This window comes from Octopus bimaculoides, chromosome 14 (genome assembly GCF_046866305.1).
Source record: "Octopus bimaculoides isolate indiv1 chromosome 14, ASM4686630v1, whole genome shotgun sequence".
NCBI classification, from domain to species: Eukaryota; Metazoa; Mollusca; class Cephalopoda; order Octopoda; family Octopodidae; genus Octopus; species Octopus bimaculoides.
This window is the reverse complement of record NC_142941.1, coordinates 37,400,198-37,421,123: the sequence shown is the minus strand read 5'-3', so window position 1 is coordinate 37,421,123 and position 20,926 is coordinate 37,400,198. Positions and strand designations below refer to the sequence as shown.

Sequence of the window (20,926 nt, the reverse complement as noted above, 5' to 3'; positions counted from 1 at the left end):
CAGACCTTAGTATATCCCTAGTTGCTAAAGTACATTTCCATCACTGCATAATATACACCTAAAATATGAAACAATGCTTATATATAAAATAAATACTTCTTAATAAATTACAACTTGCTTATACAACATCTGAGGTTCCAATTTAACTCTCAGTTATATATGAATTACTAAATTATTCAAACATAAAATCTGCTGGTTTAATAATATTCTAAATACTTAGTTTTATTGGTTTCAGTCACTGGACACCAGCCATGCTGAAGCAGTGCTTCAGGATTTTTGCATTTGTTTTGGTCAGTTATATTGACTATGTATTAGTCTGAAAATTATTTTATTGATATCTGTTTATTGAAAGGCTAAGTTACCTTTTGATGTAAAGGGACATGACTTAATGCATCAGTTTACACCTTTATACACAAGCATTCACACATCTTCACTTATATTCAACTCCATGTACTTAAGGATATGTCCTGGCATATCTTCATCATCATCATTTCTCTTTGCCCCTCTCTCTCTTTCTCTCACCCTCTCTCTCTCTATCTATCTATCTATCTATCCAACTGGAGTAACCATGTAACTTTTCTGCAACAACACACCTGTCTCTGTTCTTCTATCATAGTTTAACTTCTCATCACCTGCACAGAGCCACTTCCTCAATATGCCATCACTCTCAGTTGAGCTATCTTTGGCTTGCAAGTTACCTGATGGTGCCATATAAAAAGCATCCAGTACACTCAGTAAAGTGGTTGGCATTAGGAAGAGCATCCAGCCATAAAATCCAGGCCAAAGCTGAAAGTAGAGCTTGGCGCAGTCCTTTGGTTTTTTAGCTCCTGTCAAACTGCCCAGCCCACACCAGCATGGAAAATGGACATTAAATGTTGATGAGATATATGTACATGTGTTTCGATGAATGTATGTATACATGTATACACACACACACACACACACACAATTATAAAAAATAAAAGTAATCGCTTTAAATGTCCAATTTGTGTTGTCTGCAAATTCATTGGCTAAATGTCTCATTAGAGACATAGACATCAGAGGTAAAACAAAACACAATAAAAAAGTAAAACAACAAACAAAAATGCATTTAGACTCTTGTATGCCAAAATTGGTGGGAAAATTCAATAATATTAAAGAAAATTATAAATAATAAAACAGTAAATAAATAAATAATATACATTGTAAAACAGTTTGTTTCTCAACCACATGGTTTTCAGTTCAGTTCAACAGTGTGACACTTTGGACAAACATCTTCTACAATAGCCCTAGGCTGGTCAAACCACTGTCAATGGATTTGGTAAACTAAAACTGATAAAAACCTGCTGAAAACATATATGTGTGCATGTATGTGTGTGTGTTTCTTGCCTTTTCTCTCGATACCAAGTGATAGATGCAAATGAACATCACATTGACACTAGCAATGCAATCTTTCAGGAAAAAACATCTGATCATTGGGAAATATTAGCTTACTTGCAAACAACTGAGGGTTGGTCACATAAAGGGTATCTGGCTGTAGAAAATCTGCCTCATCGAACTATCTGACCCATCAAGCTTGGCAAAGTGGATGTCAAAAAAAATGATGATATATATAATACTGTTTTTAATACTTTAATTTAAGTTTTAAAATGCAAAAGAAGATATAATATTGAAACTGTGACAATAATGTTCACTTCTCAAAATACTTTTTACTCATAGTCCATTCTTTGATAGTCTCACACACACACTCACATATATATACTCGCTCTCTCTCTCTCTCACATGTATATACTCTCTCTCTCTCTCTCTCTCACACACACATGCATATATACTCTCTCTCATACACACACAGACACATGCACAATGGGATGAAATTGAAGCCCTGTGGTTGCAAAGTGAACTTCTTAATCACCTAACTATGCTTATGCCCCTGTTTATCTTAGTTATTAAAAACAACCTGCTAATCTATCTTCTGAAGCTCTGAGTTAATTGACTGAATATATTTCTTTAACAAACAATAAAAATTCCTTTTCTAACTTTTTAATACTTTAATTCATGTTTTAAAATGTAAAAGATCTAATATTGAAATTGTGACTATAAAGTTTACTTCTCGAAACCATTTTTTTTACTCATTGTCTTTTTATTCTTTAGATTGTTTTGAAATCTTATTTTATAATTCTAAGAATTATCTTGGAGAAGAATGAGAACAATGTTTTTCTGACAATGCACCATGGGAATATACTTCATATATGTAGGTTTACATTCTCCATACAGGCTACTACTTTTAATTACACAGGCTGCTAGTTTTAATTGATAGTATTTTGTGACACAAACATATTTACATGTCTTTTTTGTTTTTTTTTTAATGCATTTTAATGCAATTTACATATTTTTACATGATACTCATGATCTGAATTTTCAAGAACAACAGAGGTCCATAAAACAGGTTGATTTATGTTTAGGAATAGTTAACACATGCCCTTACATATGCACACATATAAACATACATATACACATATAAACATACATATACACATAAACACATTAAACATACATATACATACAGATGCATAAATTAGTGTGCATATGTTTATACAAACATACTAATATGTAAAATTGTGTAAATACTAAGTTCTGTCAAACAATTTTCACTTTTTTGTTTTTTGTTTACTTTGTCTTTGGCATTGAGGCTAAAATCTCTTGGCACAAGGCAATAGAGTGTGTGTGTATGTATCTGTGTGTTAGTGCATGAGAGTGTGTGCATGTGTGTGTAGGTATAACCATGCTTATTCATTATATTTAGATAATACAAATAGTTTTCTTTTGAAGTGTTCATTTAATCAAAAGAAAATTATGCAGAGAGGTGGAAGTATTTCTTTAATTAGAAATGATTATCCCAAAGACTTTTTTCTATAATTTATTGTGCAGCTTTAATTCTTTTTACATATTTATTATAGATAAGGAAAGGAAAAAAAAAAAACACTACTCTAGAAAATATTAATTTAGATATGGAAATTCTTTTATGTGTTTTTTTTAGAAATATTTCTTCCATTTTTTCTTTTTTTTTTTTACATAATTACTATTTCTGATATCAAAAATGCAGAAGAAATAATTGAAAATTAATCCTTAATAGCCAAATAACAATAATCTATTGATATATTGATAACTTCTCAATCAATACATAAATTGCATATTTTAGACAAAGATGATTAAAAATTGAATGCTTCGGTTGAGAGATAATCTTTCATTTAAATTTTTAATATTTATCTGCTATATTGTTTAATTTCTTTCTTTTTTTTTTTATTAAGAAAATTACTTTCAGAGGAAAATAGTAGTTTTATACTGTGTATATAGAAGCTAATGATATTGCAATGTAAACCACGTGTGTAAAATCTATACATATGATGTACACTTATATGAAACTTTAACCCAATGTTCATTGTATGCATCTAAAATTCCTGTTACTGTTATGCATGCAATAAATAATGTAAAATCTAAAAACCGTCTATACATAGAAAATTCGATATAAATACAACACAGTTTATTACTTAATGTCTAAAATACTTAAAAAGTTATGACTGCATAACATACAAAAATAAAAAAAAGAAAAGTATACATACATACATACATACATACATACATATATATGTATATGTATATATATATATACATGTGTGTGTATGTTTTTAAGTTCAGTTATAATAAAAACAATTTACATTAATCTGAGTGGTTACTCTGTACTTTTGTACAGTACAAATTTATTATTCTTAAACGTGAATATTATTGATAGAGACTTCGAAGTTTCAGCGAGTTAAGCCCAAACTTGAAAACTTTGAAATCCCTGTCAATAATATTCTTGTTTAAGAATATAAATATATATATATATATATATATATATATATATATATATATATATATTCATTTGTTTCAGTCATTTGACTGTGGCCATGCTGGAGCACCGCCTTTAGTCGAACAAATCAACCTTAGGACTTGTTCTTTGTAAGCCTAGCACTTATTCTATTGGTCTCTTTTACTGAACTGCTAAGTTATGGGGATGTAAACACACCGGCATCACTTATCAAGCGATGGTGGGGGTACAAACACAGACACACAAATATAAACATACACACACACACACACACACATATATATATATATATATATATATATATATATATGCAATGGGCTTCTTTCAGTTTCTGTCTACCAAATCCACTTACAAGGCTTTGGTCAGTTTGAGGCTATAGTGGAAAACACTTGCCTAAGGTGCCACACAATGGGACTGAACCCAGAACCATGTGGTTGGGATACACAAATATATACATACACACATACACATCTATATATATATATATATATATATATATATATATATATATACACACACAAACATATATAAACACATAAATATATATACTTACACATATGTGTGTATGTAGTATTCAATCAAAGTCATTTTATAAACACATACAAATTATAATAATAGTAATAGTAAATTAATTCTATTCTGCATAAATATATTAAAATTAGTCCTTTACATATTATGTACATATTGAGTGTAACATTAGTATTATATTTATTCTTTATCCTAAAGGAAAGGTCAATATGAATATATTTTAAATATACATAAACATATAATTGTTCATAATGTATACAGAAAGCAATATACATACATACATACATACATACATACATATATATATATGTGTGTGTGTGCATGTATATATATATATTCAAAGTTGGAAGTGATTCACTCCATTGTTACTCAGAGTTTCTGACTCACAGAGGTCCTTCAGGTAGAAATGCCAGATCAACAAAGAAAATAACACATGTACACAAATAAGCATACAGATGCATGTACATGTACATACTTATAACTGCACTGATTAAAAAATTCTGAGCAAATTACCTGTTTCAGTGCAAATAAATATACTCAACAACATGTATTGGGTACACTTTCTGTTAAAAAGTTCTGATTTAATAAAAAGTTAATATACATTATGTATGCTTAAAGATTTTAAGAAACTACATGAGAGCTCTTCCATTCTTGTAAACCTCACCTAAAATTATTACACAAAATTCTGAAGAAAGAAATATGTAATAAAAATTGTTCAAAAGATGTGTAAACATTTTAGATCAAATATATAAAGATTATTGAAATATATAAACATTTATATATATGTGTGTGTGAGTGTGTGTGTATTCACACACACATACATGTATACATATATAGATATATTATTATCATCATCATCATATATATATATATATATATATATATATATATATAGAGAGAGAGAGAGAGAGAGAGATGTAACCATACACACACACACACACACACACACACACATATATATATATAAAGTAACTCTTCTCTATTTTATATTTACTCTACAGTAAAACCAGAAAGCAAGTTTTCTGTTTCCCCTTCTCGGGAACCATAATCTGCCAATCATTGGTTGCAGCAGATATTACATACACACCATTCTTGATAAGACTGCAGACCTCTCTTTCAAATTCACATAACACAGACTAAGCTACATATAAATAACACTGCTTGCTCATAACAGCAGCAGTAACTGTACAGATCTACAGCAGGATACACACATCTGAGTTGAACGTAAGCTACAGAAATTTTTCCCATATAGGTGAGTATGCAGTTCTTTTCTATATTTTCTATTCTTGGCTTATTTAATAACCCTAAAAGTTTAAATAGTAGAAGTACTTAGTTTTGGTTTGTTATTTTCTTCTTTTCTTTTTTCCTTTAATGATCTGTCTTATAACTCTTCTAAAGAAGTCTTATGAAATTACTTGTAAAAAATAATTGCAAAAAAGTCATTTTTGACCAATGAAGGAATGTTTTCTAACATGATTTTTGATACAAAAGCTGAATTTAATAACACTTCAACTTCATAAATGCTACTTAAATAATTTTTCACTGTATACATGAGGTATACAGAAGCAACTAAAATAAGATTAAAGTCTGGGATAAAATAGTTTTAAAAGAAATTATTCACTTCAGAAAGTGTAGAAACAGTTAGTTTTTAGATTCTTTTCTCCTAAATTATATTCTATATTTTACTTAAAAAGTATTAGAAATGTAACATATACTGCAGCATAAACAAATATTAATATCACTTTCGGTAAATTTTTTAAAAAATGTCATGAATACTTTCATTTTCAAACAGTTAAATAGTTTCTGTCAAAGACCCTACTCTCTCTTTCTTTTCTTCTGTTTGCCCTAACTATCTCTTTGCTTGCTTTCTCTCAACCAACCTCTAATAGTCTCTCTCTATATATATCTCTCTCCTTAGATGCTTGTTCAACTGCCTCTCATCCATTCATTCATGTTTCCTGTATATCTGCTTTTCTCTATATGTATGTTTACATGCAAATGGTAAAGTCTTAACAATACATGTGTGAATGTATGTATATATAGCATACCACTCAACCACTCAACATCTGCATACATATGTATACTCACCCATGTTTGCACATATGCACACACACATATACACACGTGTATGTGTCTATATATATATGCAACCACTTTTACTCACGCACATGGGCCCAGATACTTCTACACTTTTTCCTTTTGCCAAACAAATATTTTGCAGACTATTTCTCACCTTTTAAGTCTATATCTCTCTATTCTACACCCTTTTCTCTTTAACTTTCTTCAATTAATATGTTTTTCTCTTTCTGAGTGTGTATGGCTATAACTATTTACATATATATACACACACAATGTATAGGTTATCATACGTTTATTATCTAACTTCATATACATACACATAACTGTATGTATGTATGTATGTATGTATGTATGTATGTATGCATGCATGTATGTATGTATGTGTGTGTGTATATATATATATATATATAACGTATATACATTTCTGTGCATATGTATGTGCACACATGTTTGTATGTACAATGACTGCAAAATACATTTGAGGAAGGTATATAGATTAATGAATACGTTATAGCCACACACACACACACACATGCTCATATGCACAGATACATACAGAAATACACATGCGCGTGTATATGTGTGTGTGCATGAGAGAACAAGTGTATATAGGTGCTTTCAATACATATATATTTGATATACGTACACATATGTATGTGAAAGAGATATATATATAAAGAAGGCTAGTGTAATGTGAGTGAGTGCACACTAACATATATATATAGCATTATATTTCAAGTTTAGGAACATTATTATTTAAAATATATATAAACATGTGAGTGTCTGTGTGAATGTTTATAGGTTTGTGTATATACATATGTATGTATATATATATATATATATATATATATATATATATACACACACACACACACATCTGTCTCATACATATGTATGTATATATGTACATACACATACATAAACTATATTAATTGTACTTAGAGAATGACAGCTACTTTTTTTTAATTATTTTGTTTGTTTAGTTTTTGTGTTGTTGCTTTTTCACAATTTGTTTTAATGTTTTGGTGTGCATTGAAACCCACCGTCATTTTCTTCTGTATAATATACAATTATCTAAACAGTTTTGTTTTACCTATAGACAAATTTAAATATATTTATTCATATACATGATTGCTTGTGTGTTCATATGTGTGTGTGTGTGTGTATGTGTGTCTACCCATGTATGTATGAATACATATATGTACATGTGTGTATGCTTATATATACATATGAATATACATATATATATATATATATATATATATATATATATATATATATACATATATGTATATGTATGTGTGGGTATGTGTTTGTGTGTGTATATATATATATATATGCATATAAATATGTATGTGTGTATATATTATACATATCTATTTATATATATATATATATATATATATATATATATATATATATATGCATATAAATATGTATGTGTGTATATATTATACATATCTATTTATATATATATATATATATATATATATATATATACATATATTTATATATATACATATATGTGTATATATGTGTGTGTGTGTGTTGATGTATATATGCACACACATATTGGTTTGTGTGTATATATATATATATATATATATATATATGTCTTTACATACATACATATACATGTGTATATATATAAATATATATATATATGTGTATATATAAATAAATATAAATATACATATGTATATATATATGTGTGTGTGTGTGTGTGTATGTATGTGTTGATGTATAAATATACACTTATATATCCTGGAGAGTATATGTATATATACACACACACACATGCATGTATATGTATATGCACACACAAACACACACATATACAGATACCAACACATACACAACATAAATTCTTATCTTTACTTTTTTTTTGTTTCTTGCCAGATTCTAAAATCTTTACATTCCCCCCTCCCCACTATGTTGCTATTTTAATGAGTTCTTGAATTGTTAATTTCTTTCTCTTCCTTTTAATTTAATTGTTTTTTATCTTAATCTCAGCTTATTATATAGGTTTGCCATTCTAAAACTGGCCAGTTTTCAAAATGCATAATATATACTGCATTAAACTAATGTGCATGACTTGTTCATTGCTATGTATAAAATAAATTAATGTATAAGCTGAAATTTAAAATATATATATATATATATATATATATATATATTAATCAATTACTTTTGTTTATTTATTTTAAGCATTTTGCAAGCACACGCAAATATGCACCAACCCACATACACAATGAGAGAATTTAATTGGATGAAGCATGTTATCTGTTTGTAATGTCATTACATGTAAATGATTATTTCAAAAATTCTTGATTAATGAAGGTTAATTTTTAAAGTGATATTAGAAAATAATCTTATATGTGATAACATAAACCTAAAGAATGCAAGATATTATTGTTTTCTTTTTTTAATTTTGAGAATTATGAGCATGATATCTTAGAAAACAATGGTGCTATATCTATATCTATATATATATGTATGTATGTATGTATGTCTTGAAGTATATATGCATATATGTATGTATGTATATATGTATACATACATACATGCACACACACACACACATATATATATATATATATATATATATATATATATATATATGTATGTATATATACATACATATATAAAGATATATATATATATATATATATATATATACATACATAAGTGTGTGTGTGTCATATTGAAAAATGTTATCTTAGAAAGAAGTAAAATCTAGATGGTAGGTTTAATTAACTCAACTAGATAGTTGACAAAAGTCTTTGTTTTCAAGCAGAATATTCTTTTATTGTAAATGTTAATCAAAAATGTATGATTGTCAGGAAGAAAACCTGCCAACTGGTATAATTAAACTTGATCTGAGAGAATCTATGGAAGACTATATCTACCACAAATACAAAGAATAACTGGCAAAATAGGGGGGGGGGGAGAAAGAAAACGAAATAAGGAAAAAAAAATGAAAGAAAAACGAAAAAAGGAAAAAAAAGGCAAATAAAATAAGAAAGGAAAAGCAATTTTATCATGAATGTTTTGAGACCATTCCAGCTTCTTTGTTAGCCTAACATGTTTCCTTGGCAACCTACTGTCCCTGTGAGGGTTCTTTTGCTGTATACAAAAAAATATTTATCTTCTTTCATGCTAACCTTGCCATCTTTGACCCAGAAGGATTAGGATGTACTTCTTACTTCCTCATATATCTCAGTGGCTAATAATGCCTTCTACTGCCATTTTCCACTGACAGCAAAGCCACTCAGCGGATTTCTATGGCAGCAATCCATTAACCATCTTGGCAAATACATACTTTCAAAGTGAATTCACCAGAGACTTTTTCTTCTTCACTCCACTTAAGCATCACGTCTGCTCTTAATCTAACTACTCTGTGTTTCCTTATTTCTGTTATTTTTCTCTTCTTTTAAATATCTTTGTGTGCTTTTGTTTATCCTCTTTTATATATATATACATATGCATGTGTATTTGTATACACACACACAAACACACACATATATATATGCAAATATCTGTGTATGATTGAAGATGTATGTATATAAATGTAAAAATGTGTATGTGAGTATATATATATATATATATATATATATATATATATATATATATATATATATATATATATATATATATATATAAATCTATAGTTATGCATACACTGATACATATATTATTCTATTCAAGTCATTTTCCTTCTCTTATAGAATTCAATCTTTATCTCTTCAATAACTTTGAGGTTCCTTTCTCTTTAAGCTTCTTTCTGTTTTCAGCTTACAAACTAAATGAGATGTTTATAAGACATCCCCAAGATAATTACTTTTTTTCTTCTGTTTCCTATGGAGTGTTAGCTGAAATAGGTTTTAAATTCCTTTAATAATTACAGAGTAATGTTAGTAGAATTCATTTTCCAGAAGATAGTACATTTCAATTTGATAGATTGGAAATATTTCGTCATATATTTTTTGTGTTTGTTTATTTGCTGGTTATATTTTCTTTCTTTTTATTTTTTACCATTTATTTACATTTATTTCAAAGCTAATTATTTTCAATTTCAGATTGAAAATTATTCAGAGTTAACTTCAGCGACAGAACAGCACAGGCAAGATTTGACGTTCAAGACATGTCAATAACACTATTTTTACTAGTGATCATGTTGAACACATCAGTATGTATAGACATTACCTACCATGTGAAAGAGGGTCAGAATCCTGATACTCTGGTAGGAAACATTGCTGCTGATGCACATCTCTACAACAGCTTTCATGCTGAAGACTTAAATAGGATTACATTCAGCAGACTCCATGAGAGTCTCAGTGGAAATGCTCCAATGTTTAAGGTTGGCAAAAATGGAATGATGTATACTTCTCAAACGCTTGACGCTGAATTACTTTGTAAATACAACACAGAATGTTTCAAAATAGTGGAAGTAGCTGTTCGGCATAAAGAATCTTTTGTGAAGGTCATTGAGGTTAAAGTTATTATTGATGATGTTAATGATCACCAGCCAGAATTTCCAGTTAAAACAGTTGACATGCAATTCTCAGAAAGAGATGGAAAAGGTACGAAAATATCACTTCCAAGTGCTACAGATAAAGATGTTGGTTTTCTAAATTCTCAAATTACATATCATCTAGAGAATAATGTCAATGATCCGTTTATATTGTCAGTTATTAAAAAAATTGATGGCACCTCTAAACTTGATATCATTTTACAAAGGAAACTTGACCGAGAAATAAATTCCACTTATACACTTCAAGTGATTGCTAAAGATGATGGTACTCCATCACATCAGGGTATTTTAACCATTCATGTATCTGTCACTGATGAGAATGACAATCAACCAGTTTTCTCCAAAAACGTTTATAATGTCTCCATTAATAACAGACAAGACATATACACACCAATTGTTACAGTATATGCTACAGATTTAGATTCGGGCGAAAATGGAAAAGTTTCATATTATTTCAGTTCAAAAACTTCCGATTTTGCAAAAACATTATTTCATTTAAATGAAACATCAGGCAAGATTTTCTTAGCTAGAAATTTTCCATTCACAAAGAGAAAAACATACAAATTATTTATTGAAGCCATTGATAAAGGAAGTATACCCTTGAGCTCTACTGCAATGGTTCTTGTGAACATAATAAACAGACAAAATAATGCTCCAAGTCTTGATGTCAAGTTTGTCTCTGAGCCAATAGGCAATATAACAACAATTTCTGAAGGTGTCAAAACCAATAGTTTTATTGCTTATGTGAAAGTAAGTGACAATGATGTCAATCAAAATGGAGAAGTGGTATGTGATCTCAACCATGATAAACTACAGCTTCAAAAGCTTGGAAGAAAAAAATACAAAGTTGTTTTAAAAAACCCTGTAGACAGGGAATCAGAGAGCTATATTGATTTTATGATTAGTTGTCAGGACAAAGGATCGCCACCTCTCAGAACTGAGAGAAAGTTCAATATTCAAGTGACTGATGTCAATGATGTACAGCCACAATTCACAAAAGATACATTCAAATTTCTCACATATGAAAACGAGAAATCAAATTTTCCAGTTGGTTTTATTAATGCCTCAGACCCAGACCTAGAAGCTGGAGGTCAACTTTCATATTTTCTCTTAAGTAAAGGAATTCATGATCTTCCTTTTGTTATTTCGAATTTTGGATTTATTTCAACTTCAGAGCCACTTGATCATGAAAAAATGGATATTTATAAATTTCAAGTTTTAATAAAAGATAATGGAATACCATCTCTCAACAATACAGCAAATGTTATTGTTGAGGTTATGGATAAAAACGACAATGCTCCCTATTTTACCTTTCCAAGTGTTGACCCATTCAGTCTAGATGTTCACTACCAGCCTCAGAGTAACAATGAGGTGACAGTATTGAGAGCTTCTGACAGAGACAGTCATGTCAATGCTTTCCTTAGATATGAAATAATTGGTGGCAATGACAAAGAATTATTCACAGTAAATCATTACACAGGAGTATTGTCGTTCTCTCGCACAGTTTACCAAAACGATGCTGGATCATACAACTTGAAGCTTAGCGTAAAGGACAGTGGTAGTCCAATTCTGTCTGCAACAACAACACTGTCTTTGATATTGACTGTTAGCAACAACACAGCCAAAATGTTTACATCTGTTGATAAAAAATCTGACCACAAGATACATATCAATCTAGTAGTTATCATTGTCGTAGCAGCTGTGATTATATCAGTTGCAATTGTGATTTCTATGGCAGTATGTATGATTCATAAAAACAACCAAAGAAACATCAGATGCAATGAAGCTATAAATGATCCAAACAAATATTTTGATGAAAGAAATCCGTATGATGTTCCTGTAGCAATGGTTACAGACCGTGGTAGCCATAGACATTCTCAAACAACATTACAGAAATCTGAACCACAATCTGAATATAAGTCAGTTCATAGCCTGAAAGGAGCATCTTCTATAAAACAGTCATATAATATGGCTCAACGATCACATCAGGTAGGTTATTTCACCATCCTGTTTGCACATGCTCTTATGTATGCCTGGACAATTTTTTTTTTTTTTTCAGGTAACTTCAGATCATCTCTATTTATCAGAGCTTCTTGCTAAGTTGTTTGTATTAATGTGCTTCCTGTATTGATTTCATGAAGAAAGTCTTGTGCAGACCATCAGTTGTGCCTAGTAATGCTTTGTCTTTTTCTCTGTGTTCTTTGTTTCTTTTTATATATATATATATATATATATATATATATATATATATATAGCTCTTAAGGCTCCTGCTATTAGAAATATATTTCCTACTCATTCTTCATTCATGTTTTGCATCAATTTCTATTTTATTATATTTTAGTCTAACAACATAAATGACTGAAATTAAACAATCTTATTTTGTTATTCATTCCACTCTTGTACAGTCCAGAAAATGTAGTTATATCAACAAAACTCTTCTCTAGCTCAACCATTAATGTTGATATCTAGAAGATGCATTTTAGGTTTCCTCATTATATAATCAATTTTCATTTTTAGGATTGTCATCTTGTAGTGTTTGGAGTTGATGCATTGGCCTTGTTTTGAAATTGTCAATTCTTCTCCTTTCATTTTAAAACTTGGGCTTATAAGATAAAAGAGTTTGATACCTCCATTAGTCTGTGTTATCTATAACATAAGGATACTTCACAGATTTCTCTATTCAGTATCCTATAATTTTATAAGCTATTTTAAAACTTTTTATCTGCTTGTTACTATAATGCTTAACTGAATCATCAGAGTATCAGACAAAATACCACATGGTATTTGTCTCAACTCTTTACATTCTGAGTTCAAATCCCACTGAGGTCAGCTCTGGTTTTCATCCATTTGAGGTTGATAAAATAAAGTGCCACTCATGTACTGGAATGGAGTGGGGACTGTCAGTGTAATTACTGACTTTGTGCCTAAGTTAAAAACAAAGGATGGTGAACTCACAGAATCATTAGAGCATTGGTCAAAATACCTTGCAGCCCTTTGTTCCAACTCTTTATGTTCTGAGTCCAAATCCCTCCACAGTCAACTTTGCAATTCATCCCTTTGGGGTCAATAAAGTACTCATCAAATATTGAAGTCAATTTAATTCACTAACTGCTCTCCCACTAAAATTACTGGCCCTGTTTCTATGTTAGAAACAATTACCAGGATAATCAAGCAAGCAGTATTTCATCCATCTTTATGTTCTAAGTTCAAATTCCACCGACGTTGATTTTGCCCTTCATCCTATTGAGATCAATAAAAAAAATGTATCAGTCAAGTACTGGAGCCAACGTAGTCGATTAGAACCCTCCCCAAAAAATTTCAGGCCTTGTACCTATAGTAGAAAGGACTGTTATTATTTTCCTTTTATACAACACATCTGACATAATATATTTGTTGTTATCTTATAGGAAAAATATAACTCAAACACTTTATGATGGTGAACTGGTTATTGCAGCTTAGTGTCAGATCTCTGATTGCATAGACTTATAGCTAAAAGCATTATAGTTTTGACCAACCTATCTTTTTGTACATTGAAGACTATATTGTTTACTGCTTTCTTTGATTTTCAACACTTGAAACTTGAAAGAATTTGATTGATATTTGTAGTAAATCAAGCAACCCCATAGAGGTCCAACTGATGGCTTGGTGGTTTTAGAAGCTTATATAAATGTATTGTCAAACTGTAGCTGTCTTAAAACTAACTTTTGTTTGAACTAAACCCTTACCAATTTTTGGTAGGGTTACCTAAATCTAGTACATCCAAAAACATCTTTTGGGTAACAAGCTTTGTGCATTATAAGCAGAATTCAAGATATTGTATGAAATTATTTTACCTCATGATTGTCTAATAATATTGAAGAGGACAATACTGAAAGAATGGCAATTGTATTCATGGCTTCAATCTTGTTCTTTACATTTAGCTTATTGCACATATTTCATTGCATCCTTTGGCAGAGTTCCTTTCTAATAATAGATTTCATTTCTTGATATTTGATTTGGTTTTCCACCTGAACTTCTATATACCTATATGCACCTTGCAGTTCAAGTTGTTGAATAACATACGAGAGATGCAGTCCATCTTGCTTTCCTACTGTAACTCTGCCAAATTTCCGTTTTAGAATGTGGTTCTAACACATTTATCTAGGCTAGATGCCATCACTGAATTTTTTTAATTGTTTGGTACAAGGACTCTAGTTAGCTGCAAAACTTTTTCATCCATGCACAGGAGGTAGCTGATTTTGTAAAGCTACACAATTAAGCAATTCATTTAAGGTGACTACGACCATGCATAAAAGGATGAGTGATAGAGAATGTGCTTAGAATATTCCATTCCTAAATCTGATCTGGTTTGATAATACCCTTATATTTTTGTTCTTTAGAACAAATATAGTTATCCATTTGTTCCTCTTGCTCTCTTTTGCTTTAATTTTCTAGTATCTTATAGAGAACCATGGCTCTAAAACAAGTGAGTAATTAGAGATAATCTCATATGTTCTTTTGCAATATGCACATGCTGTGTGTGCTTATCTTTCTTTTTTTTTTTTGTTATTTAGTCATTCAATAACATTTTATTGACCTTTAGCTGGTCCTTACAACCATATGACCTTCTGCAACCTTTTTGTTCTAATGGTTGGAGGCTATTGTTCACCAAGTATGAGTATATCTGGTTTGTGGTTATTTGAGAACATGATTTTTAAAGCATTAGATAGAAATGTAATATGTCTGAAATTCTTTAAGCTGTACTATCTTCTGATTTCTACATTAATGAAAGTCACTCTGGATCTGATGTAAGGATTTCGATAATTTAGTTGAACTCTGCTACCAGATATTTAAATTCTATTCTACAAGTTTTGGACTCTTCTCTTTGTCTTTCAATGCTTTGTTGAAGTCTACCTAGTTTATTTCATATTTTAACCCCTTTGTTACAATATATCTTTTAAAATAAACAACATTCGTTTCGATTAATTTTGAAAATAACGAAGAACTTAATACAACTTTGTCGCTATTAAGCAGGTGTTTGGAACATAAATTAACAGAAAATTTTAATGGAAGAAGATTTAAAATAGGTAGTTAATATCATAGAGCCAGAGACATTTTCAGGCAGTTTGTTATCCAAAAAGTTAACTTGTGTCTTACCTTGTTTAGTCTCTACAAAGTCTATCCATTGAGCATGATTGTTATATTTTTTCTCTTTCTAATGTACATCAAAGAAATTTTTCAAATAATCTGCTGATGGAAGGTATGGTATATTTATATTACCTTAGTTTATTTGCCACTAGGATTACTGTTAGTCTCCTCTAAATGCCTTGTTTATGCCTATTGTTTTACCTGTCACAATATATTCTTATCCTCTAGGCTTTAGCACGTAACTATTGTTTTAGATTTCCTGGTACTTTATATGTTTTATTAATACTTTCACTGGGCCTTTTTCTTTTTTGCTCTGTTAACTATGCATGAATTCTGATCTTTCAATTCTGCAATAAAAATAGGTCTCTTCTCACTCTCTTGATTGTATTTAGTATTCGAATATTCCATTTTGGTTTCTTTGCATCTATCATTATTTTGTTTTTATTTTACATTCTGAGATTGCATATTCTCTTAATATCAAAGTAGTTATATAATGGATTATGCTGATTTGATTTATGTTCATAGCTTTTAAAGTGAACAGAGTAATTTACTGAAGAGCTGTGTTTGAATGTTTTATAGCCTATCTATTCCTATTCTTGAGTGGGATCTGGGGAATAACTTATCAATCATTAATGGTGGTCATCCTTACTTCTTTGAGTTTGAATTTAATATTTTCTTTAATCTCATTTTCTTTTTTTTACTTCTATGATTGAGTTCGTTTTTCAGATTTATTAATTTCCGAATGGTTCCTGTACTTTGGGCTTTGTAAAAGATATCATTCTTATTTCTATTAGACCAGATGTATTTATAGGTATGGTATGCTTTGGTTTTAGTGCAATGTTTTTCTTTTATCTCTTTGAAGCTAAGTGTCATTCGATGACTTGTTTGATTTCTTTTAGTTCTGTTTTCCAAAAGCTATATGTCTTATATCACTTAAAGTCAATCATTTATTACTGTCTAAATATAATCTTGTATTCAGAGCTCTCTATGTCTCATTCTTTTCTCTTCTCTCACCCTCCCTCTCCTTTCAAACTAACTGTGACATAAAGGTAAATATTTTTTTTAGGATAGGTACTTTTGACTCAGTTGACCTCAGCATGAAATTGGTGTGTATCTCATCAACTTCAGAGAATGAAGGAGCCTTTACATGGTCACTCAGCCAACTAGAAATAGTAACTAAAACACTTGAAAATCACATCTTATCATTTTGAAATGGTATATTTATTCTTAGACACACTGTCTCTATGAATAAATTTCAGGAAGGTCATGGATGAAATGCCATTCATCATAAGCCTGCAGAAGCAGGGCTAACATAGGGCTAAACTAGAGTCCCATTGGTTAGTGTAGTGTTACAGCAGTTTCTTAGTCTTTTTGCAGTTTCAGAATATGCACCCATTTTATGTTACTCATACATTTTTTTTTTTTTACTTTCACCATTGTTATTGTTTAGAAACACTTCTGTTTGAGTTACACTGTCACAATATTCCAGAGATATGAGTGAATAACAGAAATAGTAAAGCATAAAAAATGGTTACCAATATTTAGTTATATTTTGCTACATTCTGAGCTCAAATCTCACTAGAATCAACTTTACTTTCTTCCCAGCTGGGTAACTAAAATAAGCACCAAACATGTACCAAAGTCAACCCAGTTGATTCCACCCTTCTCAGCAAAAGTATGTCCTTGTTAGGATTGTCCCCTCCCATCTGTTCTATTGTTACTGGCTCGTGCCAGTATTGTAGAATCGAGAACTTCTGAGAAGTATCTTTTTCAAGCTGGGACAGTTGTGGTTGTGTCAGATACCACATTAGTGGAAGAACCCAGTTCTATTTTAAATGAATGTAAGGCAATAGCAGGAGCAAAAATAAATCTAGATAAGTCTGTGGGCTTGCAGCTCAGTACCAGGAGGGGGCAGTTTATGTTATCAAACAGTTTTGTAGATTGCTGGACAGATGGACACATTAAACTACTCAGGGTCTGATTTCATCTAGACCTCCACATAGACAGAAGCTAGGATTGGGTTATGAACAGGATGAGCTGATTCACTCAGAAATAAGCTGAGAGGAAGCCATCTCTGAAAGGTCAAGTAAAGATGGCAAATGCTTACATCACATCTGTCCTACCTTACTGCCTGACTATTTGTTCTTTGTTCCAGTTACTGTTTGGTCAGATTAGAGCATCTGTTCTGCTTCCTGTGGAAGGGACACATTCCACAGGTTAGACTACTATGGGTAATTTTCAGAAATCCTTGGCCTGTCAGTGCTATCAAAGGGGCATTACCAGTATGACATCAAGACTACAGGCACTGAAATGTTGTCAAGCAGGACAATCCAGAATGCATGCAGAGTAACAAAACCTTACTGCATGCAAATGTCCAATGTTAAATGATTGTTGACTTATGGAGTTAGGTTGAACAGCAATTGTCATGTCTCAGATGGATTTGGCTATTGGTCAAGTTTATTGTGAGGATGACATCATTGCTCCCCTTTAACAAGGCGAAGCAGCAGTCCTTCTATTCAGCAGCTTTTGCATAAGAAGTTGTGCGGTAGATAAGGTTGAAAGGATTGAGGACAGGCACTTTCCTCTTTGGTTGAGCTCTTATTGGGAAGGAAAGCGAGGGTGGATAAAAATAAACTCTCCCACAGCGAATTAGTCAAAAAGCAGGTGACTAGCAGAATGCTCAAGGTGAATGGAACTACTCTAAGCAGGCCCCCTTTAAATTGGATAAAAACAGTTGGGCTAGGGCTTGTACCCATGGTGGTCAGTGTGATCCTGAATTTGTGGGGTTCCTTGAGTGACTCTAGTGAGACACTGTCTTATATCAAGACGACAGCTTCATTTCATATATGTGTTCCTATACTTTGTACACTACAAATACATTTATCACATCTCTTATCCGCCCATCCCTTCCCTTCCCCTCATATTTTCATCTTAATCCCCACACAAATTGTAAATTACCCTTGTAATATTCTCTGCTCATCAGATTCTCCTGAGGCAAATAAAAGAAATTATTGTTGTTGTTTTTGTTGTTTTGTTATTATTATCATTATTATTATTAAGGTTGCAAGCTGGTAGAATATTTATTATGTGACATTCATTCCATCTTTATATTCAGAGTTCAGATTCGCTGAGGTTGACTTTGTCCGTCATCGTTTCAGGGTCCACCTAGACCGGGTGGTGCATTATGTTCTTGAGCAAAACATTTCCTCTCTCATTGCTCTGCAATCACTTCAGCACCTGACATATGATACACTGTGCACCTGTTCAGGTAACATTGATTTGACGAAGGGAGCGAGCTAATGTACAGCACATACATTTGATTACTATAAACAAATCATTTGTGCTGGTTGTTCACCAAAAGTTGAACACTCATACATCATCAAGAGAGTTTGTCATTATTATTATTATTAAGGCAGCAAGCTGGCAGAAGTTTTAGACCATTGGAAGAATACCATGTGTTACTTGCTCAGGTTACTTACATTCTGGATTCAAATCTTGCTGAATTCAACTTTACCTTTCACCCTCTAGGAAGAGGTAATAAAATATAATACCAGTGAAGTACTGATATCAATGGTACCAGCCTGCATCCTCCTTCAAAACTGCTGGCCACATGACAAATTTTGAAACAGTTGTCATTATTATTATTATCATTATTATTTTATCAACCCCGAAAGGATGAAAGGTGAAGTCGACCTTGGCAGAATTTGAACTTATGTTCTGAGTTCAAATTCCATTGAAGCTGACTTCACCTTTCATCCTTTTGGAGGTCAATAAAATAAGTAACAGTTGTGTACTGGGGTTGATGTAATCAACTATTCCCCTCCCCCAAATTTCAGGTCTTGTACCTATAGTAGAAAGGATTATTATTATTATTATTATTATTATTATTATTATTAGTTGTGTTTCTTATGCACTACCAGCTAAATCTTATATTCTTCAGATATAATTAAGGTTGTGTGTGTGTATAAATGCCTACATACATTTACAAAGAGAACTTCATGTAAAATGGCTACTGCATCTATTTTTTTTTCTCTATTTATCAGTAGGCACAGGTATGGTTGTGTAGGAAGAAGCTTAACTACCCAACCACATGGTTCTGGGTGTAGTCCCACTGCGTGTCTTCTACTATAACCTTGGGCCAACCAAAGCCATGTGAGTGGGTTTGGTAGATGGAAACTGAAAGAAGCCCTTCGTGTATATATATATATATATATATATATATATGTGTGTGTGTGTACACACACACATATATATATACATATATATATATGTGTGTGTGTGTCTTTATGTCTGTGTTTGTCCCCCCACCACCATTGCCAGGCAACCAATGTTGATGTGTTTATGTCATTGTAACTTAGTGGTTTATCAAAACAGAACAACAGAATATGTACTAGGCTTACAAAGAATAAGACCTGGAGTCGATTTCTTTGACTAGAAAAAGCCTTTTAAGGTGGTATTCCAGTATGGCCACAGTCAAATGACTGAAACAAATAAATGAATAAAAACTGTATCATGCCTGAATTTCGGTGTTTGGGTTTACTATTTTTAACTACTCCTAACATTACAATTATTATATGGGATACCCTATATTTTACTCTTTCATAGATGATTAATCACTTTTTCTAATCTGTCCTTATACTTTGATAATGTTTTTCAACCTCTTGCCAATTAACGTTCTAATGAAAATGGGCTAAAATGTCAATGAAAACATATATACTCTTCCTTAGTCAGTCAGTCTTTGACAGTAATATCTCGGCATTCTTCTCCTTTGCACATGCAAATCCCAGAGAAGTATGATTTGAACATTGTCA

At 31.1% G+C, this 20,926-nt stretch overlaps 1 protein-coding gene and 1 long non-coding RNA gene across 11 annotated transcripts in view; one reads left to right on the top strand and one right to left on the bottom strand.

Annotated features, from left to right (window-relative positions):
• Window positions 1-20,926, bottom strand: part of LOC149132688 (uncharacterized) — a 962,641-nt gene that overhangs the window by 507,462 nt on the left and 434,253 nt on the right. The window lies entirely within an intron of this gene.
• Window positions 1-20,926, top strand: part of LOC106871765 (protocadherin alpha-3-like) — a 44,697-nt gene that overhangs the window by 6,571 nt on the left and 17,200 nt on the right. Inside the window, exons 2-4 of one of the 2 annotated variants that reach the window (XM_089363280.1) lie at window positions 5,377-5,627; window positions 10,534-12,977; window positions 16,199-16,227. In XM_089363280.1, the coding sequence (XP_089219406.1) occupies window positions 10,599-12,977; window positions 16,199-16,213 (2,394 nt within the window). In that variant the 5' untranslated portion in view covers window positions 5,377-5,627; window positions 10,534-10,598 and the 3' untranslated portion in view covers window positions 16,214-16,227. The remainder of the gene's footprint in view (window positions 1-5,376; window positions 5,628-10,533; window positions 12,978-16,198; window positions 16,228-20,926) is intronic. The other variant, XM_052973133.2, reaches the window with a different exon arrangement.